Source organism: Musa acuminata, chromosome BXJ1-3, assembly GCF_036884655.1.
Source record: "Musa acuminata AAA Group cultivar baxijiao chromosome BXJ1-3, Cavendish_Baxijiao_AAA, whole genome shotgun sequence".
NCBI lineage: Eukaryota > Viridiplantae > Streptophyta > Magnoliopsida > Zingiberales > Musaceae > Musa > Musa acuminata.
In genome coordinates, this window is record NC_088329.1 from 11,705,920 (window position 1) to 11,732,036 (window position 26,117).

The 26,117-nt window shown below is 40.7% G+C and overlaps 4 protein-coding genes across 4 annotated transcripts; all 4 read left to right on the top strand.

The window, feature by feature from the left end:
• The first annotated feature begins 1,353 nt into the window (after positions 1 to 1,353).
• Positions 1,354 to 2,958, top strand: LOC135623101 (BAHD acyltransferase DCR-like). The gene has a single exon (XM_065125652.1). The coding sequence runs from the start codon at positions 1,397 to 1,399 to the stop codon at positions 2,735 to 2,737; it is 1,341 nt and encodes a 446-aa protein (XP_064981724.1). The 5' UTR covers positions 1,354 to 1,396; the 3' UTR covers positions 2,738 to 2,958.
• Positions 2,959 to 4,098: 1,140 nt separating this feature from the next.
• Positions 4,099 to 7,173, top strand: LOC103973392 (silicon efflux transporter LSI2). Its single transcript, XM_009387946.3, has 3 exons — positions 4,099 to 5,816; positions 5,904 to 6,093; positions 6,724 to 7,173. Exons 1-3 carry the CDS (start codon positions 4,683 to 4,685, stop codon positions 6,990 to 6,992), a joined length of 1,593 nt encoding a protein of 530 aa, XP_009386221.2. The 5' UTR covers positions 4,099 to 4,682; the 3' UTR covers positions 6,993 to 7,173.
• Positions 7,174 to 7,808: 635 nt separating this feature from the next.
• LOC135623123 (protein BTR1-like) lies at positions 7,809 to 16,496 on the top strand. The gene is made up of 8 exons (XM_065125686.1): positions 7,809 to 8,107; positions 9,870 to 10,108; positions 10,182 to 10,282; positions 10,620 to 10,810; positions 14,025 to 14,131; positions 15,325 to 15,468; positions 15,936 to 15,997; positions 16,089 to 16,496. The coding sequence occupies exons 1-8, from the start codon at positions 8,026 to 8,028 to the stop codon at positions 16,174 to 16,176; spliced, it is 1,014 nt and encodes a 337-aa protein (XP_064981758.1). The 5' UTR covers positions 7,809 to 8,025; the 3' UTR covers positions 16,177 to 16,496.
• Positions 16,497 to 18,363: 1,867 nt separating this feature from the next.
• LOC135623114 (NAC domain-containing protein 78-like) lies at positions 18,364 to 23,196 on the top strand. Its single transcript, XM_065125680.1, has 5 exons — positions 18,364 to 19,242; positions 19,333 to 19,515; positions 21,351 to 22,100; positions 22,210 to 22,309; positions 22,617 to 23,196. Exons 1-5 carry the CDS (start codon positions 18,796 to 18,798, stop codon positions 23,030 to 23,032), a joined length of 1,896 nt encoding a protein of 631 aa, XP_064981752.1. The 5' UTR covers positions 18,364 to 18,795; the 3' UTR covers positions 23,033 to 23,196.
• Positions 23,197 to 26,117: the final 2,921 nt, after the last annotated feature.

Genomic DNA, 26,117 nt, shown 5'->3' on the forward strand with positions numbered 1-26,117 from the left:
CGCAGGAGGAGCCCTTGCAGTTCCATCTGAGGTATATATATTTTAACTTGGCCCCTCTCCATAAATTAAAGGGTATCTTCTCTCACTAGTGTAAGTGGGTCCATTAACTAAATGGGGTGACTCAGAATGCTTCAGTCTAAAGTAAATGACATGTGATAATCTGAGAACTCCACAAAAAAAAAGAAAAAAAAAAGAAGAATCATCCACCTATATAAGTGAGAAAAGACTGATACTTTGAGCAGTTACACACCGAGAAGATTTATGAATTGCTATGTGCGGTTGCATTCTCCTCGCTCTCGTAGCTGCAGATGTTGGCGCATAAGCGGTATCTTTGAAACCTGGGACACCGCCATCTCGCTATCGTGTTGGGCAGATACCGAGTGACATGCCTTATCGACTTCATTCCTGTGGGGAGAGGGGGAGGGGGGGTGGGTTTCTCCCCATCCTCGATGAGCACGTAATACTTTATGATGGTCTTGATGATGATACGATAAATGATTCTGGTACTCTCCACGTGCACCAATTGAAGGCAGAACTAAAACATACCCGGTAATTTGAATCCCCTCCCACCCTCCTCTTTTCGTGGAAGAACAAGTGGTCTAGCGACTGATGCAAATAAGATGTCACCGTCCGATGGTTAGGCGTCACGACACTTTTATGGGCAATGACAGCGGTTCACGTAATCTCAGAGCATCAACAAGATTTTACCGCTCATTTATGATGTTCCATTTAATGTCTAGACCGATTTTATGCAGAATAAGCAGCTCGCCGTGCAGTTCGTGTTCACAGGTATATATGATTTATGGTCTGTATCAGCGGTGCTACCACATACTCCCCATGTCGTCCGGAATTGAAGGAGCCACTGCCCCGTCCCTGCACTCGTGATGATGCATGCCGCTTCTGCTTTTGCAACCTAAGTTGTTGCTTCGATTCAATTATCAGTTAGTTAAAGAGAAAATTATATCTTCAAGAAATCAACGTCGAGACGAGACGAGAGTGAGCAGAGGTAACCGCTGAGACTTGAGAGTTTATGTTAATTTGGTGGGAGACAAAAGTTTCTATAGCAAAAACAACTACGATCGTCGTACGTAATACGCGTGTGATCCCAATCTAAACGCTGTCCTTGTGATCTAAACTGCAAATGTGAAGCGATTAAATGCCACCTCGGTTTTAGGTGAAGAGCCATCGCCAAGTTGTTCATCCCAGTGGCGGTGCAATAGGAAACAGTTGAGGCCGGACTGCAGCATCGGCATTAAACACCCCCGTAGCTACCACCTCTGAGAGCCTCTTCAATGCCCGCTGCCCTCATAAATTCCCCTCCCCCTTATTTATCTCCCTCGTCCTCCACCACCCCGATCCATCCATTCCCATCATCCTTCACCCTCACGCCTCCACCATGACCGTCGAGAATGGGCACGCGGAGACGAAGGCGGCCGCCGTGAAGGTCACCAACGAGGCCATGGTCCTCCCTAGGAAAGCGCCGGGGAAGCCGACGTGCCCCTTGATCACCTTCGACCTTCCCTACATGACCTTCTACTACAACCAGAAGCTGTTGCTGTACAAGTGCGACGAGGAGTTCGGGGACGCAGCTGAGAGGCTGAAGCATGGCTTGGCGGCGGCTCTGGAGTTCTTTTACCCCTTGGCGGGGAGGTTGAAGCAGGACGAGGAGAAGGTGGTGTACGTGGAGTGTGAGGGCGAGGGGCTGGTCGGCGCCGAGGTCATCGAAGCCGCGGCGGAGGGGGTGTCGGCGGTGGAGCTGGCGGAAGGGGAGAATCCGGCGCTGCTGCAGGAGCTGGTGCCGTACACCGGCGTCATGAACCTCGAGGGACTCCACCGCCCGCTCCTGGCCGTGCAGTTCACCAAGTTGAAGGACGGCCTCGCCATCGGCGCCGCGTTCAACCACGCCATCCTTGACGGCCACTCCACCTGGCACTTCATGTCCTCGTGGGCCGACCTCACCCGCGGCTCCCCCGCCATCTCCCTCCTCCCCACCCACGACCGCATCGTCGCCCGCTCCGTCCGCGTGCCCCTCTCCCTTCCGGCCTCCGCCCTCGACCACGAGCTCGCCGACCCCAACGGCCCCGCCAAGCCCCTCGTCGCCCGCGTCTTCTCCTTCTCGGAGTCCACCGTCGACCTCATCAAGTCCTGCGCCAACGCCGGCCTTCCTCCGGGCTCTAAGCCCCTCTCCACTTTCCAGTCCCTCGGCGCCCACATGTGGCGCGCGGTGTGCCGCGCGCGCGCGCTCAAGCCCGAGGACATCACCGTCTTCGTCATCTTCGCCGACTGCCGCTCCCGCGTCGACCCTCCCATGCCCGATGCCTTCTTCGGCAACCTCATCCAGGCCATATTCACCGGCACCGCCGCGGGGCTGCTGCTGGCGAGCCCACCCGAGTTCGGAGCTGGGATGCTTCAGCAGGTGATCGGGGCCCACAACGCGGACGCGATCGAGAAGCGGCTGGAGGAGTACGAGGCGGCGCCGAAGCTGTTTTACTACAGCGACGCCGGGATGAACTGCGTAGCCGTGGGTAGCTCACCGAGGTTCAAGGTGTACGACGTCGACTTCGGGTTCGGGAAGCCGGAGCGGGTGAGGAGCGGCTCCAACAACAAGTTCGACGGAATGGTGTACTTGTACCCGGGAAGAGAGGGAGGGAAGAGCATCGATGTGGAGCTGACGCTGCAAGCGGAGGCAATGGAGAGGCTGGAGAAGGATGAAGAATTCTTCGTGGCGAAGGCTTGACCAGAAGCTTATATAAGCTTTGGACGAGGCTTGTGTTCCAACGTAGCGTAATGGTCGCTCGGTTTGGTCGTCTGTGGAGTCGGATATGTTTGGTAGCGTAATGGTCGCCTGTGGCTGATCGATGTTTCGGGTGGCAACTCTTGTCGATCCCCCATAATAAGCTTTGTTAATTGTGTTACCGTGTGAGCAGTTGGCTACTTATGAGACGAGAAACTTGTTGAGCTCCTTGGCTGTCTTAATAGAAACAGCTTTTAGTTTCTTTTCTATCGTTAGGTTTCTGTTTTCTTCATCGATCAAGAAAAGTATGTGCTGCACCGTATCAAACGGATCATTCATTTCCATTTACTAAATATCCTTCATTTTTCAACCATATATAACCCCTTAACCACCGAGAACACACTTACCGTGTTAATAGTTCAAAATCACATTCGATAAATTTTGTTATGTTAGATAATATTATTGATTAAAATTTGGACTATTTCTTAGAATTTTATCTCATCCAAACCATTCGTCATTTATTAAAGAAAAATATATAAGGTTGGACTTTGATTCAAAAGTCAAAACAGGCTCGGGCCTGGGCCTGATCCTGGGCCTGGGCCTTAAATGAAATTGCGGTCCTTTAAGGGAGACTGCCTTTGTCGATCTGCGAATAGTGTACCTAAAAATTTCACATGATTATCGATCGGAGCATCTCAAGTACACAATTGTTCATAAAAGAGCCCAATATCTTGTCTTGTGAATAAAATCCGACGATTATTAATCACAAAAATCGAAGGTTGAGGCTGGCGCCAATTATCATTCATGAAATATTTTATTTTAACGTGCTGACACCGTTTTACCTCTTTGGAGTGAGGTATCAAAATGTGGCTATGAGGATAGACGATGATTCGTCGTCTCCTTTACTCCTCAAATAAATTTCATGTCTTATAAGACTTCGATTCTCTTATTTATCAATCGAAGAATATATTTTTAATAAATATTTTATTAAAAAAATTTGATCCTATGGTCCCAATTATTTTTCTCGTTCGATGATCGTCTAAAACTAAATTTCGTATGGTGTTTGGACGTTCTATTAGTTAGGCGAATTTTGTACGGTGATTGGACGTTCTATTAGTTAGCCGATTTCGACCGATTTATCACGTTCTGATATTATTAATCTATTTGGTCGGCCATACACAAGTCTTTGCCACTATTGTCGTTTTGTGCTAAGAGTACATGTAAATGGCAGATTATGATATTATTAATCTATTTGGTCGGCCATACACAAGTCTTTTCCACTATTGTCGTTTTGTGCTAAGAGTACATGTAAATGGCAGATTATGATTGCCCGTTGATCCACCGCATGCAAGCTGATAAAACGTGGCTCGATCAACGCCCCTGCAATGATGAGCCAAGTATACTTAAGCACGAAGTCAGGACACGAGGACGACTCGAAAGCCCCAGACAACGACGGGCGAAGACGGTGATGCGAGCTTGTGCACCCGTTTCAATGCAGACCCTCCGAGACAAGAGTTTGATGCAAGCTTGCGCACCCATCTCGATCTCAGATGGAGATCGCGGAAACAAGTTGGACACCTCAAGCTGGTGAATCAATCGCGTCCGCCACCGTCAATGTTTGTTGCTCACAAGGAACCCGTGTCGTCCACAAAGTGTGATCCCCGGAGCAAGACTAGGACGCTATGGACAAAGCCTAACCATGAGGGAAGGACGTGGAACTTGGACACCCTAGAGGAACTGCGACTAAACTATCCGACAGATGTCGATGCCCGCAGCCTACACGGCCAGGTGTCTGCCCCTCCGTCATCGTCGTCCCCGCCCACAGATTCTCCGTTCCTTCCGACGGACTTGGAGTGCCATCGTGTCGTTGTGATGTGCGTTGCCGAACCTCGTTGTTGAGCAGTGGTGAGATCTCCGGTACCTCTCGTGTTGGATCCGATCCCCAGATATGGTGCTGGCACCGACCTCGACGGTCGTGCTTGGCTCGGTCGCCTTTGGCATCTTCTGGGTGTTGGCCGTCTTCCCTGCGGTTCCCTTCCTACCCATCGGGAGGACCGCTGGCTCGCTCCTCTCTGCAATGCTCATGGTCATCTTCGGAGTCATATCCCCGGACGAAGCCTACGCCGCCATCGACCTGCCCATCCTCGGCCTCCTCTTCGGCACCATGGTCGTCAGTGCCTACCTGGAAGGAGCCGGCTTGTTCGTGCACCTGGGCACGATGCTGGCATGGAAGAGCAAAGGCCGGAAGGACTTGCTGTGCCGCATCTGCCTCGTCTCGGCCATCTCCAGCGCGCTCTTCACCAACGACACCTGCTGCGTCGTTCTCACCGGGTTCGTGCTCAAGATCGCCCGGCAGAACAACCTGCCGCCGCAGCCCTTCCTCCTCGCGCTCGCTTCGAGCTCAAACATCGGCTCGGCCGCCACCCCGATCGGCAACCCTCAGAACCTGGTCATAGCTGCCCAGAGCAAGATCTCCTTCGGGAAATTCTTACTGGGACTCCTTCCGGCCATGCTCGTCGGCGTTCTTGTCAACGCCGGCATTCTTCTAGCCTATTACTGGAAGCAGTTGTCCGTCGCTAAGGACGTGGAGGCAAATGTGGATGCCGAGGACGTGATCGCGGGGGAGGAGGTCACCTCTCACCGCTTCTCGCCTGCGACGATGTCGCACGTCACTTCCTTTAATTCCGAAGAATGGAACGCGGTCGATCCTAACCTCCGAAGCCCGTCGATGAACGGCGGCATCGGCCACACGGAGACCTTGAGGAACAGAACAGGTTCAACTGTAGACGAGGTGCGAGCTGAGTCGACGGCGGTATCGAACGCTTCTTCTTCTTTAGAAGTGGAGGCAGGTGACCGTCTCGGAGTTCCTCCGGCGGAGGAGGAGGACGGTCCAGCAGTAAAGAACTCGGTAAAGGGGAAGGCGAGGTGGAAGATGCAGATATGGAAAGCATGCGTCTATCTCGTCACTGTTGGGATGCTCGTTGCTCTTCTCATGGGACTAAACATGTCATGGTCTGCACTCACTGCGGCTCTTGCTCTTATCATCCTCGACTTCAAGGATGCCCAACCTTGTCTCGAAAAGGTAGTCATATCTTACTCTTCCTTACAACATCCGAAAGAAATGCCACAAACATCACACTGTTTTTATACGTCGAATCATCTTGACCAGGTTTCCTATTCACTGTTGATATTCTTCTGTGGGATGTTCATCACCGTGGAGGGCTTCAACAAAACTGGAATACCGAGTGCCTTGTGGGATCTCATGGAACCTCATTCTCGGATCGATAGAGCCAGTGGTGTTGCAGTGCTTTCTGTTGTTATTCTTCTTCTCTCCAACGTTGCCTCCAACGTTCCAACTGGTTCGTCTTTCCTTTTGTGCTCTTTCTGCAAACTGATTATAACACTGGCTAAATGCATCACACGTTTCCGATCGGGTATGACTTGAGAATCATATATTCCCTTTCTTATCGTGCAATCAAATCCAAAACCTATTGATATTGAAGATTTAAGACCGAGCCAGTTCAAGGTAAGAAGTTACAGATGCATCTATCCTGTGATGATGATGCTTTTAGCATAATTAGTAAAGCGTGGCATATCCAGCATGAACAGGGCATCCCGAAAACCGAAAGAATCCAACATTTGTGAATATGGGGATCCTTTTATACGAAACACTTGGTCGATTTGGGTGTTCTTTACATCGTAAGAAGAGGTGCATAAGGACCATGTTGTAGTGGCTTAATATGCGCACTCTGATGATTTCTTGAACACGCACATACTGTATGTATCTCCGAAAACTGGTGTCTGGATCGGCGACCGGGAAACAGGGGAAGTCTTTTAACGCGCATCATCAACCCAAGATGATAGATGGCGGCATATTAAGTCTTATAAAAGAGCGATTTTTACTCGAATTGCTTGTTTATATCCCCTTTACAATCGACGTCACAGTTATCTTCGGCATAGATTTGACATGCTCGGGTGGTTTGTTTCAGTTCTTCTGCTTGGAGCTCGGGTGGCAGCTTCGGCGGCGAGGATTTCTGCAGCACAAGAAACGAAGGCATGGCTGATACTGGCGTGGGTGAGCACGGTGGCCGGAAACCTGTCGCTCTTGGGATCTGCTGCCAACTTGATAGTCTGCGAGCAGGCGCAGCGAGTTCAGTCTGTTGGCTTCAGTCTCTCCTTCGTTGCTCACTTACGCTTTGGGTTTTTGGCGACACTCGTCGTCACAGCTGTTGGCTTGCTGCTCATTAGAAATTATTGAGGCAAATCTCCTATTTCAAATGTATATGAAGACATTCAGCAACTTGCGGTGACTATTTATATATTGTAGTCGAGGATACCAATGGCGTGTGTTGTTTTCATGAAGCCATAATTCTTTTAGGTCGTTTACCTTGTCGACAATGGTCGGTAATGATTATTTATAAGATCAGAATTTTACCTTCCGGGATGGACTTGACTTGATCCCGATTTCTGAATGGATGGATGGTTTCGATTCCGATTCATAAATTTTGGAAACCGAAATCGAATGGTATAAAAGGTAGGTAGGGTATGGAACCATCAAAATTTTTTTTTTAAATAAAAATAAAAATAATTAAAATAAAAAAAATATTTTAATTACAAAACTGTCGGTTGATTTCGATTCAGGAAATCGGTTCTGATTCTAAAAAGTTCAAAATTATAATTAAACTAGATTTTGATTTGGTTTAGAATAATTAACGAACCACCACGGAACTGGCTTGCTTGGTTCCAGATCTCGATCGATTCTGTTGGAACGGATCAGGGTTATTTATCTTTATCTGAATTCAAAATTAAGTAATAGGGACTGTCCTAAGATGGAATCGTGCCTATGTGTTCAATACGCAACATCTACCTTTGTAAGTGGTTGTAGTACTCCAAATTTATCCCACGATTTGGAATCCTACGGAATTTGAATTTGAATTTGATAGAAGATTACGGGAAAGCATGTGATTAGTCTTGGAGAGATGTGTCAAGGAAACGGATTCGGATTCGGATCTTGTGCGGTTTTAATCCGTTCATGCTCCTGACTGCTATAAATGGGTTGAGGGCCGAAATTAAAAAGAAATAAAAAGGAAAAAGGAGTCGCTGCGGCGAAAGTGAGGCGGGCGAGGGCGAGATCGTGAAGCCGTCCCTTCTCAGTCGCGACCGGCTTGAGAGAGAGAGAGAGAGAGAGAGAGAGAGAGAGAGAGGAAAAGAAAAGCCAGGTTCCTTCCTCCTCTCCTTCCCCTTCCCATCTCCCACTCCCCTCTCCTCCCCGCCGTCCTCAATCTTTCGCCATGGAGTCCCCCGAGCTGCACGGTGATTCCTTTCCAGACAACGCCCCCCGCCGATCCGAGAACCTCAGATCCCCAAATCTAGGTAACATTTGATCACCTCTTTTTTTCTTTGATTTTCGAATTGCTTCTTTTGATCTCATAGAACAATAGCGAGGACCGTATGATGGTTGTGTATAGGTCTATATGAATGTGGATTTAGAGGTCATTGGAAGCTTTTGTGGTGTAATTGAGCTATGGATCGTTGCACTTGGAACCTGATGAGGAAAAGCAAGTGATTCGTGTTTGTTGCTGTTTACGTCCTTTGGATAGTGGTACTTGATTTAACTCTGTCGAAAGAATCCTAGTTGTTTTATCTTTATTTTTTTGTAATCCTTTAAGGGACCCTAACAGAACTCTGAAATTTCTGCTTTAATCCGTTTGTGAAATCTGTCGTGACAAGGTTCTGAGTTGAACGATGCGCAAGATTGAAGAGAGAGGATTGGAAAAGAAAGAAATTAGGGTTTTATTTTTGGTGACTTGATTTTAGCAGCAAAACAATGCAGAGTGGATTAACATACTAGCTTGTTTGAGTAACATTCTTTTTGTGACTTAGCTGGGAGTCATATAATTACTCAACAATACCAACAGTAGTCCAGAGATTAATTTGCTCATTTTCCTTGATTGTTTGAGTGGCTTACTTAACAACCATTTGTCTATTCAGAACAACTGGGATAAAGTTATTGGCTTAGGCATAAATCATTTTGTTACTCCTTATTAGCTGATTCTCATGTAAGGGTTAATCATGCCTTATCTTTCATTTTGTGGGATTATTGAAGGACAGATAAGATGCATGTATCTTATTTTTGTGCTTCTTCTCCCAAATCGCTCCATGCCAAAGAGTTAGTTGTTCGTCTACTTGGTACTGTTAATTTAGTACTACCTTTTATCGACATGACGATAACTGATGCCACCAAAGAGGATGTATCAAATATTACATGTGCTTGTCATGCTGTCCTTGCAAAGAAGACACCAAATGGATTGCACGATATCAGTATGAATTTTTCCCAGTAGCATAGAGGTTTACATAGGGCCCATGGCACTACATAACCCATGCCAATCCATGCTACTTAGCAGTGTATTGTTTCAGCATGAACGTCATGATGGCATATCATAAAACTGAAAGTCTCTTTTTGTTATATTAGAGTGTTCAACTAATGTTTTTTATAGAGAAATTAATAAACCTTTTAGATTAAAAAATTTCTTTTAAAGAAATTAGTAAACCTTTTAGATTACAAATTTCAAGTGAAGTAAGTTAAGTATGATCTCCATATTTTTCTTGTGCTTCAGCCTTCAGGTAAAAAGGGTGAATGTAGCTATGTGAGTCTAGACTCAGTCAATAAAAATAGAACAACTGGGTCTAGGTAATAAATATTCACCATTTTTATGCTTTCATATTAGAATGATGTAAAATGTATGGATGTTCATGTTCACAGCTATTTATGTGCAAAATTCATGACAGAAACTTTGCCACATTTTGCATGGCATCTAAGACAATTAAATATCTTCAGTTGATTATATCTTACTATTCCAAACATGACTTGACTGACCATATGAAATATGCAAATTATCTGCTCTATAGAATATATCACATGTTATTAGAGTCTGAGAAAATAGTCTGCATGCCCTTCTTAAGCCTTTTTGTATTGCTGTGATTTTTTGTATGAATTTGTTTCAAGCTTTGACTATGCTGCATAAATGTTGGCATTTTTCTGCCCTTTGCAATTGTAGTACATGGAAATTTTCTCTTTTAATTTTTTTTTCAGATCCATTAACCTGATCTAGTGAGTACTTAAAATTCGTCTCAGATGAAATCGAGAAACAGACACACATAAGGTTTCTTATATCAAACTCGGCTGCTGGTTGTATCATTGGGAAGGGTGGATCAACAATTTCTGAATTCCAGTCACAATCTGGAGCGCGTATTCAGCTATCACGTAATCATGAAGTCTTTCCAGGAACATCGGATAGAATAGTATTGATTTCTGGGACTTTTCATGATGTTATGAAGGCAATGGATCTGATCCTGGAAAAGTTGTTAAATGAGGTGTGAATTTTATGTTATTTATAATTTATTTTAGAAACTGAACACTGGCTTAAGTTTTTTTTTCATCATACAGGTGGAAGAAAGTAATGATGTCGAAGGTAGACCAAAAGTCAGGCTTATTATTCCTAATAGCTCATGCGGTGCCATAATTGGAAAAGGAGGATCAACTATAAAGTATAGTTTCATTCAAGCATATTTTGTGATAATTAAGTGAAATTGTACATTGTGAAACTTGAAGTAGATTAAAAATAAGTCTTATTTTTTATAGCAGTGTTTGCAGCTTTATTTTGTCGTCACCATGATATTTTCTATGACTTTTGGATTGAGAAAGCCAGGAGTGATAAAGCTATTCCACAGGAATAGGACTGGCTTCTTTGTCTTTTCATTTTTTCAGGCAGATTGATCTGAATTGTATTATGTATCATTTCATTAGTTATGCTCATCCCCCACTTTTTGTGCTGCTCTGATTTTCTGATTAAAAATAGTTGAGGCATGCCACTAAATTTTGCAGGTCTTTTATAGAAGACTCACGGGCTGGAATTAAAATATCACCTCAGGATACTAATGCTGGCCTAAATGATAGGCTGGTTACCTTGACAGGATCTTTTGAAGAACAAATGCGTGCTATCTATCTTATATTGGCAAAATTAATAGAAGATGCTCATTATCCACAAACATTAAACTCAGCTTTTACATATTCAGGTGTGTCTCCAATGAATAGCTTTTCCTCTTCGTATATTTTTCTGTCTCCACTTCTCACTCTGCACATTCTAGGAGATCCTTTGTTGACTAAACGTTGATGCTAATGTTTAAATTCTTTGATTCTACTGATCTAACATCTGTGAGAAATCTCCTGTTTCTTGTTTTCTTTCTCGTGCCATAGCATGTCTTCAAGTCTCCGAGGATTATGGTGTATCAGTCAGTTTCTGTTGGGAACAGGTTGTGATTTTCTGTAATGATCGTGTAGTTATTGGACGGTTGGTTGTAGTAAAAGCAGTGATGTAGAAGATAATGAAGGATGGGGCCTTGAGTTTTAAATCCTGTAGTTTCCACCACAGGTTATTGCTTTTCTCATTAAGGTTGTTGTGTTTTACACAAAATGTACTATCTCACTGTCAATTGGGTTCAAAAGATGTAGATTGCGGTGCATTTCTCTTTTGGGGAAATCTAGAACAGTGATTTAAAAAGCGCTAGGCGCCAAGGTCCAAAAACGCCCGAGGCGCCAGGCGCTCGCCCAGGCGCTCGCTCGAGCGAAGCGAGGCGCTAAAATATAAAAATATATAATATAATTAATAAATATAATTATTTAAAATTTTAAATTAAAATATGCTATTAAATTAAGAAAATCTATTAACAATATTGAAAATTAATAATTTCAAATAAACCTAACAATATTAACAGTATACAGTATACTGTTAACAATATACTGTATACTGTTAACAGAAGGAGAAGAAGGAAGTGTAAGGGGGTGCTGAGCCTGTTGATTGAGAAAAGAGGAAGCGGCAGCGGCAGTGGCGAGCGACGACAGTGGCAGCGATAGCGGCGAGCAGCGGGAGGCGCGAGCGGCGACAGCGGCAACGTTTGCGAGCAGCGACAGCGGGAGCAGGAGCAAGAGTGGCGAGCAGCGCGAGGCGCGAGCGGCGACAGCCGCAGCGTTTGCTAGCAGCGGGAACGGGAACAGGAGCGGCGAGCAGCGGGAGGCGCGAGCGGCGACAGAGGTAGCGTTTGTGAGCAGCGACAGCGGCAACGGGAGCAGGAGCGGCGAGCAGCGGGAGGCACGAGCGACGACAGAGGCAACGTTTGCGAGCAGCGACAACGGCGAGCAGCGAGATCGGGATCGGGAGCGGTAGCGGCAGCGGCGAGGGTTAGGGTTGGGTTCTCACTTACACTTGCCCGAAGCGCCCAGCGCCTGGGCTCGGGCGAGTGCCCAGGCGGCGCCTGTTTGAAGCGCGTCGCCTGGGAGATTAGCGAGGCGCTCGGGCCTCGCCTCGCCTCGCCCGAGCGCCTTTTTAAATCACTGATCTAGAAGTTAATGATCCAGGTGAAAAATAAACCAAAGAGGGCAGTCCATATTTGCCATTCTCATGCCTCTTAGCAGGGCTATATCCTTCATTTTTTTTTGTTCTGCTTCATCCTTATTTGTAGATTAGCTAGGTTGTCCTTGTTTCATTGTATTTGATGATCTCCTATGTTGCTTGCTAGCTTGAAATTAGAGAATTAAGTGTTGTCCACTGCTATGCTGAGAATAGTTGATCAATCATGAATGTTCCTTATTCTGAAGGATATTATATCAGTTTCCATCAAAATAAGGCCTGGTAAATCTGATTTCAACTTTAATTTGCAGCAGATCTTCTGCACAGAATTTTGGGAATTAGGGAAGACTACGAAGAAAGAGGAAAATAAAGCATATGTGAGGGTGAGCATATATGAGGAAAATAGAGTATAACGTATGGTTGCTCCTTTGCAACCCGAGTGACCAGGGGTTTAATCATGAAAAAAAAGGTATCTATTTCTAGAGGTAAGGTTGTGTGCTTTGACCTTTCCTAAATCCTGTTTTGGTGGGAATCTTGTGCCCTAGGTTTGCACTTTACACTATAGAGAAGTAGACTAATAGAGTATATGTAAGTAGGTTTTTTTAAAGAAAATGACAATATAACTAAATTATAAGTCACGTCTCCTGTTGATAACAACAAATGGACCCACCATGGCATTGAATTTAGATAGAAAGTGGTTTTTCCTATTTCTATTCAGCTGATTCACCTCAATGAGTTATTTCAAAACAAAACTCAATAAAGTAGTTGTTTGCATGCCTAAGTTGATTGAATTGTTGTTATCATCTAAACCAGACAATTAAAACTATCCAACTAACTGCTTGTAATTAATTAATTGGCTCTTTTTGTTATAGAAACATGAGGTATTTCAAGAATTCCACACCCAATGGCAAAAAAGGAAAAACAAGGCAAACAGCTGATTTCATTTGTAAATTCCATAATATCTATTATGGGGAACCCAAAACTTTTTGGTTCTTGGAGAAGAATTTTTAAATCATTTTTCCCTGTTAAAATTTACTCTTTGACATTTGATTAATCTTATTTTCTTGTTAGTGGTTTTTGCTAAAAGAAATATTATTTATCATTCTCTTTTTATGAGGATATAGGAAGGAGGTATCAGCTTAGATGGTCGATACTCCTTTCAGTGTAATGGATAAAGTTTCAAATGTGTATGACAGTTGGCATTATAAGCAGTACTTTAAGATGTGAACATGAATGTGAAGGACTAGTGGGTCCAAGTGTAAATGTTTGAGGGCCTGAAGAAGAAGCTTTCTCTGAAATACAAAGTCAAGTTAGGATACATGTTAAGATTGAGTATTGGTTTCTTGAACAGTGCAGTTGGATACAAAAACAATGATGCTTCTAATTTTGTTTCTTTTTCTTGTATGGTTTTGACTTGAGTACCTTTATCTTTCTTCAATTGCCTGAAGCATGTGATCTTGCCCCATTATCTTAAAATACTTTGGTATGCTAAACTTATCAGTGTGATGGAAATTACAAAATCAGAGGGTTCTCTGGTTGGAGAATAGAACGCAAGTTGTGGCCAATTTAAGAGAGCTCACTGGTTTTGGATTATATGATTTAGTGCCTGAGGTCCTATGCTAAACCATATTTATTTATTCATTACTTCTGATGTTAGTGTTTTAATTCTATTTTACAATTCTTTGCTCTTTTATACTCTGTCTGATTTTATTACATGAAACCATGATAATCAGTACATGTTATAAGGTTCCTTCTTGCTCTTGGCCGCTCTTCTGTCTCTCTTCTCTCTTATTTTCTTTTTTATATTAAGCTGTCATTATTTAGGCCTGAACTTATTAGTATGAGCCACTTATCTTTTTTTCTTTTCTCGTTTGGACTTTTAGGTGCTAATTATCCTGGTGTTCCTGTTGGCTATATGATTCCTTCTGTAGCATATGGCCCTGTGAGTTATGGACCCAATGGAGTTGGAGGAAAATATCCAATTAACAAGGTCAGAATAATATCCTAATATAATATTAGTTCCTCGTAAGACAATATTACATTTCATAGTTGTTCCTTCCCTTTGAAAGAGGACTACTGTACATGTTACGCTTGATAAGCCTTTATGTGAATGCTATGTGGACATGGATTCAGACTGTTTGGCATAACTTTCTATGACATTTGCATACCGACCCTATATTGGCACTAGCATGTTGGTGGCAGGGCTATTGTTTCAGTTTCTTGCAAGGTTTCTGAGATGTTTCTTGCACTAATGACATGCCACAAGATACTCCCATATGATATGGCTGGTACTGATTCTGTTGTATAGCACAAATTTCTATGACATTTTCATACTGATCCTATAGTGGCACTGGCACTAGCATGTTTGAGGCAAGGCTCTTGTTTTACTTTTTGCAAGTTTTCTAAGATGTTTCCTTTTATAGGCATCTAGAATTTTTCAAAGATATGAAATATTTGTTTGAATAAATTTTATCTATGGTGGTCTAGGAGGTTTTTATCATGTTTGCAATGCATTATTTTTGGAGATGCTAAAATTGTTGCACATTGAGAAAGTAATCTGAAAACAACATATATGGCCACTAACAAATGATGAGCAAATGGTATGACCACTGTATCTTCTGCTTAATCAATGAAAAAAATTAACAGTTTAGTGTCCTTTTAACTAAAAACTTTGATAGTTCTTTTTGGTTTATTCATGGATGAATAGAATGATAAAATTTGTGAAAGCATATAATTAATTGTCAGCAACTAAATCAAGAAAAGTCTTTCCCAGAGTTTCTGGATCATAGTGAAACACCTGGGTATTGTTTGACATTAGGAACTCAAATTTAACTTCTAGGAGCAAATCTAATGCTTTCTCATGTATACATTAAATTTAGCATATTCTGAAATTATTTTGAAGACTTTGGTTGTTTTACATAAAGTACCTAGCATTGGATAAATGACAGTTGGTGTGGTCTGAAGTTTATGTTTTGATTTCTAAAGGTGATTACCAAGTAGTAATGCTTTGGTTGAAAACTAAAGAAAGAAATATGCTTGATTGTAGTTGTTGCCACTTTCTTCAGGTCCTGTCTTTATAATCATGTACCGTTACATTTATTACAAAATAAAAAAAAGTCCTATATGGTTGTTTGGTTATGATTGCACCTTGTCTAATGATGCTTCGAGTTAATGGTTTGGCAGGGTGTGGCATCACCTGTTATTCCATCACGGTCACCTGGTGGGCCTCATGAAGGCCAGAGTAATTCAGTGACAATTGGCATTGCAGATGAGCATATTGGGGCGGTCGTTGGTCGTGGGGGAAGGAACATAACAGAGATAAGTCAGGTTTGGAAAGTACACTGTTAATCTGTTTCAATTTCTGCTTTGATTTTTTAGGTGCTCATTTCATAAAAAGCATGTTATCTTCTGAATGGTGTTTGGTGTAAAGTGATTTACGTTCATTTATAGCTATGATTAAATATGCTTTTGGTGGTAAAGATATTCATTCGAAAGAAAAATTGTTGGTATTTCATCTTTTTTCCTTTTTGTGCCCAGTGGACTAAAATCTCTAATAAATTCTTCTGTCTGCATGGGAAAGGATTTACTGGGATAACTGATAAGATTATTTAGTTACTTATTTTTTGGTGAAAGTCCATGTATTTTCGTGGTGTTCCTGTTACTGTGACATGGTATCTTTGAGTTTGTGTTAATGTTTGCCCAATTTGATATAAACTATATGATCACCAGGAGGGTCTGATGAATGCGGGAATTAGTTGCTGCAATTTCTTAACATGTAAAATTTCAATGTTCAGGTTAGTGGAGCTAGGATCAAGATATCGGATAGAGGTGATTTCGTTTCGGGCACATCAGATAGGTACAAAAGCTCTTTTTTGTTTTTTTTCCCTCAGTGCAATTTACCGCATGAGTTTTAGTTTTCTGATTTGCTGTGCAAACAAAATGTACAGGAAAGTAACAATAACTGGATCACCAGAAGCAATTCGTGCTGCTGAGGCAATGATTATGCAAAAAGTTTCATCTAATTCTGAGAGATGATAAAAGCCTGTTGGTTGGTTAATTTTGCTGCAGAACCCATATGGTTTACTCAAGCTGCTTTGTGGGGAAACCCTTAATTAATCACGAGGCTGGATATTCTTTCATACCAGTAACAGGTACTCACACTGCAAGATCTGTATTTTGTGATACAAATTGGAAAGGATGGTGTCGTTTTCTATAGCTTGGATAAGTTATGACATTTTTTTTAGGAATTGCCTTGGTGGAGACTAGTTTTGTTGGAATCTCTTCGGTATTTGGAGTCTTCAATCAACTAAATATTAAGACTTCTAAGGGAATTTTGCTTTTGTTGGTGTAGTCAACATATCTCTTAGTTGCCATTCGATTATGTGAAGACATGCGGTACTGCTGATTTATTGTGCACAAGTTGCTCCGCTGTTAGGTGGCAGGCCGTGAACAATGGTTCTTATTTTATGATTTTTCATGTTTTCTGATTTGTTTTTAACAGTTTTCTCGTGACTGATAATTTGCTATATGTTTGATGTGAGAGTAGCTTCAACTTATTTTGCTGTCATGTGATGGTTCTTAGGCTGTTGCATCTTTTGTCTCACAGGTTATTTTTGTCGGCTCTTCAGAAACTTATTTATCGCCTTGATTTTTTTTATGATTTTCTTTTGCTTTTGGGTTAATGTTTTGGTACTTTTGCTATACAAGATTGATGCTATTATGCTGTGGCATATGCTGCTCAATATTGATCTCTCGTTCATAAGTATTGTATTATTAGCTGAATAAGATTTGGTTAGCTTTGATAGAATGCATGAGGGCTAATTATAGATTATCCTACGTAGTTAGTTATTCTTTGTATCTCGATCTTTATATTTTAAAAAGTTATATTGATATTTTTATAGTTATAAAAATAAAATATCTAGGTTTTTTTATCTTAATATTGTCGGAAATATGAAAATGAAATGTAAAAAATATAATTTTAACGTTTTAGTTAGTGATTGCAAATGATGTAGATGGTGGTGGACAACGTTGTTATAGAGGGTCATGGGCGGATGTGGTAGATGAGGAAAGTGCTCGATAATGGTATCAAATTTTGAGACTTATATTTTTCTATTATCATCATATACGTTTGTCGGGAGCTTGAAATCACTTGTTTATTAATCTTTCATAGCTTTCCTTTTCGGTCGGTGGTAATTATGGTGAATAAAACTCCTCTTTTGATGAGCCTCCCTTCTCTTCTTTTTTTATACCCCTGTCGAAATTGACACAGAAGTGGGGGGAGCAATAGGAACTCTAGCAACCCCAGCTTCGGGTTGAGTAATCCGCCCAACGGGTCAATGGCGAAGTGGTCATCAACTTTGTAATAAATGTTATGACGGCCACCATCTGCGTCGATATCAATGCAGATGTTGAGCGATGAATGAGTTATCGATGCAAATGCTGAGTGATCATTTCGTCGTTCGAAACTGTGTCGACGCTAATGTAAATTATTATTATTTCTTAGTTTTTATGTTTCCTTGATGAAATTGATGTTGTTATGGTAAATGGATTTAGATGTATCATTTTCGTAACTATAGGGATGTCAATTTAATTTTTTAAGGTGTAGGTAAGGATTTGAATGTTAAAGGTATTTCACTAAGGTGTAATATATTATTTCACTAGAGGTAATATGTAATTAGCACAAAACTCGTCACAAAATAAATGTTTAAAGATCACATAAATTCGTAGTAATGAGTTGATATTGTTTTAAATAACGATATTGTTATTGAAAATTATTGAATATTATATAACAGGTTTGATATTGTATGTGATTATTTTTTGACATTATAGATATAATTATATATCAACGAACAGTATCATAATTTGTTTACATTATCTTTGTAGTACCTTTTCTTACCAAAAAAAAGAAAAAGAACCTGTGCCACACTACTCCTTGGTTATCCCTATGACCCAATCTAATTTGATTAAAACCTGTGCCACACTACTCCTTGGTTATCCCTTTGACCCGATCTAATTTGTACTTTGTTGCTGCTATTTTATCCATCGCAAGTGTTAGTATTTCGTTTGGGTCAGTGATGTTATCCAACATGCGTTAATAATAAATGCCACGCGTCATAAAGACAGTGGACCCACAAGTCCAAGCCCCCGTGTCAAGATTTGCGTCAATGGTCACTACTGTAATAATAATACACTACGAGCGAACACGGAAAATGCCATAAACTCACAAGAAAATGCAAATAGGGGAGGATGCAAGAAAAATGAGACTATAAACACAAGAAATCCCCAAGCCGCTCCCATTCTCTGCCTTCCTCCTCAATGACGACTCACTTCCTCCGTTCCATCCGACGATCTCCTGCCTCTCGTCTTCGTCATTACTAAATCTCCCCCTCTCTTCAAACCCTAATTCGTGCGATCATGTCCAAACCTTTCTTTAATCCCTCACCACCTCTTTCTTCATCTCTTCCCAGCGCTTCTTGAATCGCTTAACCCCTCCGATCCCGCCGTCCCGGCGGCCATGTCCAAACCCTACCTGAAGCGTTCACCACCTCTTATGGAGTTGTTTTCTTGATCTCTTCCAAGACCTTAATGGCGTTCCTTTCTTGATCTCCTCGAAACCCTTCTAAAATCGCTTACCTTTTCGGAAACCTCCTTGCGATGATCGGTGCATCGTCTTCCGCCGCCCTCGCGCCGGGCTTCCGCTTCCACCCCACCGATGAGGAGCTCGTCGGATACTACCTCCAGCGCAAGATCTGCGGCCGGCCCCTCCGCGTCGATGCCATCGCCGAGGTCGACCTCTACAAGTGCGAGCCGTGGGACCTCCCGGGCCGCTCTCGGATTCAGAGCCGCGACCTCGAATGGTACTTCTTTAGCGCCCTGGATCGCAAGTACTCCAACCGGTCGCGGACCAACCGCGCCACGGGCCACGGCTTCTGGAAGATGACCGGGAAGGACCGGCCCGTCCGCCACCGCGCTCGTGTCGTCGGCATGAAGAAGACCCTCGTCTTCCACGCCGGCCGTGCGCCACATGGTTCCAGGACGAACTGGGTGATGCACGAGTACCGGCTCGAAGATGAGGAACTTGCGCACTCCGGGGTTCTTCAGGTACGGCGAGATAGTTTTGTAGGAGATCTTTCTTGATGAAAATTGGTTCTAATATACGGTAAACCTAATTTGGGACTTTGCGTGGGGAAGGATGCTTATGTTGTGTGCAGGATCTTCCAGAAGAGTGGTTCAGGGCCGCAAAATGGTGCTCAGTACGGGGCACTTTTCGTTGAGGAAGAGTGGGAGGAGGAAGCTGATGGTTTGGTTGTTGTGCGTGATGGCAGTGATCACGTTAGGGAGCAGGAACATTTTCAGTTCACTGATATCCTACAGGTGAGGAATAGGTTGATGTTTGGTGGACCCCATGTACATCTTTTAATTTGTAGATTGCATACTGCCTCTCTTTTTCTTCTTTATATCATAATATTGATGAAAGATCTGTTTGGAATTGATTAACCTACTGTTAAAAGAATAATAAATATTGTGTTGGTTTGTGATGATCACAGAAATGTGGATCTTACATTAATAATCTTATGATCATTTTCCATAATATCTTGACTTTTACATCTTATCTTTTACATTTTTCAAGATTAGACGTAAATATCTACTCAGACTTTTGTTTTTGTTCATGATATGTCAATTTAATTTTCAAATACTGTTTTGATATCGTGCAAACATTAGTTTCTAATATACCATAGCTGCTTTAAGTCTTATATCATTTTCTTACGCTTTTACTTTTCCATTTGTTTACGTCGCACCTCTAAGGCAATTCATCTTATTTGTGATTTGAGCAACTAGCTGTGGTACAATTTTGTTGTGAGATTCTAAGTTTCTATTATAATTCTTACTTAAATTTGTTCTTTGTCAAGGAGGTATATGCCAATATGATCATGAAAAATGTCTAGCTGATTTATAGTTTTGCTAGCTTGAGCTTGACCAGACTTTAAGTTTAGTTGGTTAGGAGCCTTTCGTTCCCTTGAAAGAAAAATTGGTTTTGAAATTTGGTTCTTGGAACTAAAATTGAGTTCTATGGCTTCATGCAAGATTTTTCATGCATAAAATTAAGTTTCCAATCCGTAAGTTTAGCTGCAGGAGTGAGTTTTGAGTTGGTTTAGTTGGATACATTTGATCATTTATTTTATGTTCAATTTTGTAAATGCTTGGTTAGGTACAGCAATCTGTGTTCAACAGTTGGAATATTTTTAGCTTTTAATTTTGTTATACTAGTTTAATTGGTATTACTTTAATTGGTTTGGTGCATTAACCTATGTTTAGTGGTTAAACTACTGATAGCTTTTAATTTTGTTATGCTAGTTTGACCAATATTACATTTAGTTGGTTTGGTACATTAATTAATGTTTAATGGTTAAAATATTTTTAGGTTTACTTTTAATGGTTTAGCAAACCGAACTGGGTCATTAGAAGCATCCTTAAAGATCTTACTAGACCTTCTGAGAACACTTTCAGAGGTACACCTACCCTCTCCATCCCACACCTTAAAAGGCAAAAGGAAAAAATGAAAAAGAAAAAACGGCTAAGAAAAAAATATTTCTCACATCTAATTAATTTTATACTTTTCACCAAGCAATCCATTGCCCATCCTTGAAATTTATTATCAGTGTCCAGATTTTTATGAGTGTTTTTTTGACACTTTTTAGTAAAGTCTGAAGATAAAGAACTTTTTGATTATGAACATAAGCCTTATGCAAAACCTGGCAGCTGTATTCTACTGTTCATGACTGATGTTGATGGCTTGTTGCTGTTGCCATATTTATTGTACTTATCTCTATTATCATGCTGGAAGATGGTCCTTGATATTTCAATCATCTTGTTGGATATGCATATACGGATGCTTCACTTTTGCTTTTCCTGCTTTGTTCAAATTATTTATATCTATTTGGTGAGCGTGACATTCACTTTACAATCTGTGATATCCCTTTGTAGTTACAATGTAATGTAGGGTTCTTTTAAACTTTCTATTGCTGCAGTTGTACTTACCATTTTCATCTATGGATATTTGTAATTTTTTCATATTTCTGTTTGATTTTTTTCAGAGGATGTCCACAACTATGTTTATACTCATACTGCTATTACTTTCATCACATTGCTTCAGTGTTGCCCTTACGTAATATCTTGGTGAAACTGTTCTATTGAACTCTTTTTTCTAGAACCAAGAACTGGCCAATCAACATGAGGATGCTCCCACTATTGTGGAGGCTCCTGATGGGCAGGATGGTGGTGACCATACAGACGATCCCACCATGTTGCTGGAGAGGCTGGCAGACCCAACTTCTATTGAAAGCATGGTTGATTGTGTAAATGAACCCAAGCTGCAAATTAATCCAACTCATGTTAATGGTTTGGGTGAACAAGGTTCCATGGAGAATTGTGGTCATACTTCATGTCATAATAATGGATATGTGGAGCTGAATGATATCTTGAATGCTTCAAATGTGGGATGTCATTGTACATTTGAAGACTCCACTGGTGATCTTTTAGGCACTTTCTGTGAGCAAAATACTGTGGAAGGGGTTGAGAATAGCAGTTTACAAGGAATGACCAACACCGAGACATTTTCTAATCCTGAAAACCATTACTCAAATCATCCAGAGTTGTTACATTTGTCTCCTGTACTGGATCACTTCTATCTGCAGTTCAGTGATCCTGGCCAACGGGCTGAAGACTACACAATGTTTTATGATGCATGTAGCAATGACTTACCAATCACTCCGGATGATTGTGTACTACCTAATGAACTTTTGCACTTACCGACAGCTGATCCTTCTGGTTTCAAGTTCGATGATTTGATCGGTTTCTCTGACACCACAGATTATTTATATGATGATACTACAGATTTTTCAGAGAAGGTGGAGTGTATTAATTCACCTATTTTGGGCCCATCCAACTTTGCTGAAGAGGTATACACAATGGGAAATGCTTTGTGCAATTAAAAATATTCTGGACAAGCAACTAAGATTATATTAGTCTACAATTGGGGTTCACTTATTCTATGTCAATGTATGACAGGTTAATCATGTTTATAATGCAACAACTAATAATGGTGGTGCATCATCCTCGGATGTACCTGTGGCAAAAAATCAGTTTGAGAACTTCACCGCTGCACCAGGTATGGAGTAACCCCATTCTCCCATCATAAACCCACAATATTCAGTGCACCTTGTTAAGTTTTTCAAAACTATTTACTTCCTGAAAGTTTCTTTTCTTGATTAAGTCGGCCTTGAAAAGGTTTGATTTCCTTGTAAAAGGTATTAGTTTTCAGGATTTTTTTAGAACTATATCTTACCTGAAATTCAGTTTACAAAGCAAGACAAGGTGGACTTATTGGTGGTAGGTTGGTTGTTAAGGGAACCATTGCTGAAGCTTGCTATGGTATTGGTATAGACCTAAAGATGATTTTTCATATTTTGTCGCAGATGTCCAAAAGAATGAGGGTAGGGGTAAAACTATCACGGAACTACTTGTCACCATGCTGGGTTCAATTTCAGCACCCCCTGCATTCGCTGTGGAATTTTCTGAGGGCCCAGGAAAACATCTTGGACAAATTTGTGCCACAGAATCAACCAGCTCGATCCACATCATGGCCAGGATGATCCACATGCGCAGCTTGACTGTAACAGGCAGTTCAGACAACTGTTCACTGCAAAAGATCAGAAACATGGGCTTATTCCTTCCCTGCAATAAGGCTGATTGTGTAGTTGGGAAACCTACAGGATGTGGGCGAAAAGCATCAGTGTCTATGTTTTTCAGAAACGTTTTAAATCTTTTCCTTCTATCAGGATTCGTCCTAGCTGTGAGTTATAAAGTCGGGATGTGCATTTGCTTCAGGTAAGTTGGTTGCATCCACTGAATGGATACTGTTATTTCACTTTCTAACTTTTTATTTTTTGGTGCTAGCTAACATTTTGGACCTCGTAGAATTTGTATCATAAATGCCATTACTGCTGGCACAAGGGTGTTAATCAATGTCTCTGTACTAGCTACAGTTGGATTGCCTACCTGCGCTCCTAGTTAAGACGTTGTTTGGAGAAAATATGCGATTAGTTTAGGACTATAGGAACTGTCATCCGTCGTTTATCTGTGGCATTTTATAATTCGATATAAATTTTGATGGTAAATACTAACCCCCAATTGCAGGTTTGGATTAGGATGGAACAGGATCGATGCAGGCTAAAACACATCTATGTGTTTTGCAGGGTAAATTGCAAAGACATTTTCTTACCAGCAAGCAACTTTGCAGTGCAGAAGTATTACGATGCATTTCGAGTGACACCTCTGAACGACTTTGGATTTAGGGCATGGCGATTAATATGCGTTTGGATGAATTTTTTGAAAACGCAGCCACACATACATTTTCCTAAGGAATCTATTAAGGATGGAAAGAAAATTAAACTAAGGAAATCTGGGCGCGCAACAAACACCGTTTCCATCATTTACAGGCGGACTAAACAAGGCCATGTGGGTCCTCCAGAATCTCAACAAAGCTAGAAAAATAAATTCAATGCACAAGGCCAGTTTAAGGTAATTTGCTATCATGAACGAGAACATTACCATCTTCGGCAACCATGGGGGGTCAACTCTAGGTAGTTGGGCTTGACATGTGTCTAGACTAACATAGCAAATAACTCTAGAAAGGCCACACCAGAAAAACAAAAAAAAAGAAAAAAAATCAAGAAAGAAAGACCCAAGTTATCATGCTAATTAGCATGATATGTAAAATACCTGCAAAATAATGTATTTGTTGAAAAATCTAGAATCCGAGTAAAATTACACAAACACCCACTATTCGAGAAGATCTGTCCAACTATCCATAAATTGTTCAGGATTAATCAAGTTCGTGAGCCATGAACCGAATTCATAAAACAAAAAAAACTTAAAACCCGAAATCAAGAACGGGAGAAGGATACGATTGAGACGTCATCCTACTCCTGAATCAAACCCGGAAAGAAGGCAAGAAAAGGTGAGCCATAGATTTGACTTTACCGGCTGAGACGACGATCCGATCAAATCAAAAAGAAGACAAAAGAAGATTCGGGCCCTGAACCACGAGACGTGGGAGTGGAAGCAACTCCCAAGACCGGACATGCCGCCTTCTTTTTAAGGGAGAAAGAACCAACAAGAGCATGGGACTCATTCCGATCGTTCGATCTTATCTAAACGTGTCGACGAAGGATTCGCCATAACAAATAATAAACATAAAAAAATAAAAAAATAATTATAACCATAATAGAACATAAACTCATAACTACCACAACCGTAACTCATAATTATTGATCATAACCATTAACCCATATCTATAACTATAATCATAACCAATAACCCATTACCACTAACGAATTAAATGGAAAAAAAATCAGTAATAAAGTTCTTATTATAGCTTTCTCACTTCACATAAATATTTCACTGATAGGTTCCGAAGACAAATATAGATCAGAATAGTTTTGGTCGACTAAAGATCTAGACACCACCTTGAACAACAAGCAAATAGAACCATGGTACCTAAACCACAATTTGTTGATTGATGCAATGTAACCGACATATAGAACCTCATGTATCATATTCATGAAGTCAGTCAGATTCTTAGGGCCTGACTTAATCATCAGGATAAGCCAAATTCTAGTCTCGTGTGTACCGTAAATGCTCAAACCCAAACAGACACAACCCATGAGATTTTTGATCCGCTATTCCTAACTCAAAATGATCTACGTATGACATTAATCAAACATATCGTGGACTTTTAGCAAAAAAATCATGGTCAGAAAATCGTGAGGCATGACCTGAGTATAAGCATAGAATCTATAATATGCTATAAGTTATACAAAAAATTTTTATGTCAGGATTGAAATCAAATAATATTAAGATCAGATTCACGATGCATACGATGCCATCTGAAAAAGATCTCTATTGTTATTGATGGTTTAGAGAGGTTAAGAGAGAAACCGTATTCTCTCAATTGTATCTTATGACATATATCATTTAGTCTCTAGAGGTCCTATCTATTTATAGACTAGAGCAAAAGGTTTAGGATAAGTTCTTAGGAGAATTCTTCCCATCAAGGACATTCCCTAAGGAATCTTACTATAATATGAACTTCTTTTCTATTGGTTAATATCTATCATCATAATCCAATTAGTTCTATTATATATCTTATCCAACTATAAAGGGTCACATAATCTAATATTCTCTCACTTGACCATTAATTGATAAGGTATAAAAGATATTCAAAATCAAAATAAATAAAATAAAATTTGTTTGAAAATAATTTTAACTTATTGGATTCTGAAAAATTTTAAAAAGTATTTTATACATGGCCATAAATTTTAAAATAAGCTAATAAGTTAAATAAATATAATAATACTATATTAAGTTCAACTATCAATGCGAGTCATAGCGGTTGTATATCAACAATGTCAAACTTGTACTACAACGTTATTAGTCTTTCCTAATATAGTCCATAATAACCCTTGTAATTTGTCTGGTTAAGATAGTTCTATTATTACATTCAATTATAATACGTATAAACATAAATGTAAATAAGATAGTAGAAACAAATAACTTTAATTAAGCAAAAAAATCAATAATAACATCCACATAAATTCATCACCATATTTTTTTTGTGGTTTGATCACAAGCCCCGTTCTAAAAACATGTTCTTTAAATATTTTAAACTATAAAGCTTTAATAAATAGATCAATAATCATTATAGTGATGCTTAGGTTCATAATTGACACTTACTATTTCTAGACTCTTTTTTTAACCACTAAGTACTTTATTTTGATGTGCTTGGAACCATTATAGTACTTGCCATTCTTAGAGAAGAAAATTACTATGATATTATCATAAAATATCTTCAATAATCTGACAAGTGAGTCAACCACACCTTGAGATGAAATTTTACAACCATAAAACTTGATTTG

Excerpts from the sequence above, each read along its gene's own strand:
- LOC135623101 (XM_065125652.1), top strand. The coding sequence starts at position 1,397 with ATGACCGTCGAGAATGGGCACGCGGAGACGAAGGCGGCCGCCGTGAAG.
- LOC103973392 (XM_009387946.3), top strand. The coding sequence starts at position 4,683 with ATGGTGCTGGCACCGACCTCGACGGTCGTGCTTGGCTCGGTCGCCTTT. Across the intron at positions 5,817-5,903 it reads CCCAACCTTGTCTCGAAAAG|GTTTCCTATTCACTGTTGAT; the intron begins GTAGTCATATCT and ends CATCTTGACCAG. Across the intron at positions 6,094-6,723 it reads TGCCTCCAACGTTCCAACTG|TTCTTCTGCTTGGAGCTCGG; the intron begins GTTCGTCTTTCC and ends GGTTTGTTTCAG.
- LOC135623123 (XM_065125686.1), top strand. The coding sequence starts at position 8,026 with ATGGAGTCCCCCGAGCTGCACGGTGATTCCTTTCCAGACAACGCCCCC. Across the intron at positions 8,108-9,869 it reads CCTCAGATCCCCAAATCTAG|ATGAAATCGAGAAACAGACA; the intron begins GTAACATTTGAT and ends AATTCGTCTCAG. Across the intron at positions 15,469-15,935 it reads ACATAACAGAGATAAGTCAG|GTTAGTGGAGCTAGGATCAA; the intron begins GTTTGGAAAGTA and ends TTCAATGTTCAG.
- LOC135623114 (XM_065125680.1), top strand. The coding sequence starts at position 18,796 with ATGATCGGTGCATCGTCTTCCGCCGCCCTCGCGCCGGGCTTCCGCTTC. Across the intron at positions 19,516-21,350 it reads AGTTCACTGATATCCTACAG|AACCAAGAACTGGCCAATCA; the intron begins GTGAGGAATAGG and ends TCTTTTTTCTAG. Across the intron at positions 22,101-22,209 it reads CATCCAACTTTGCTGAAGAG|GTTAATCATGTTTATAATGC; the intron begins GTATACACAATG and ends AATGTATGACAG.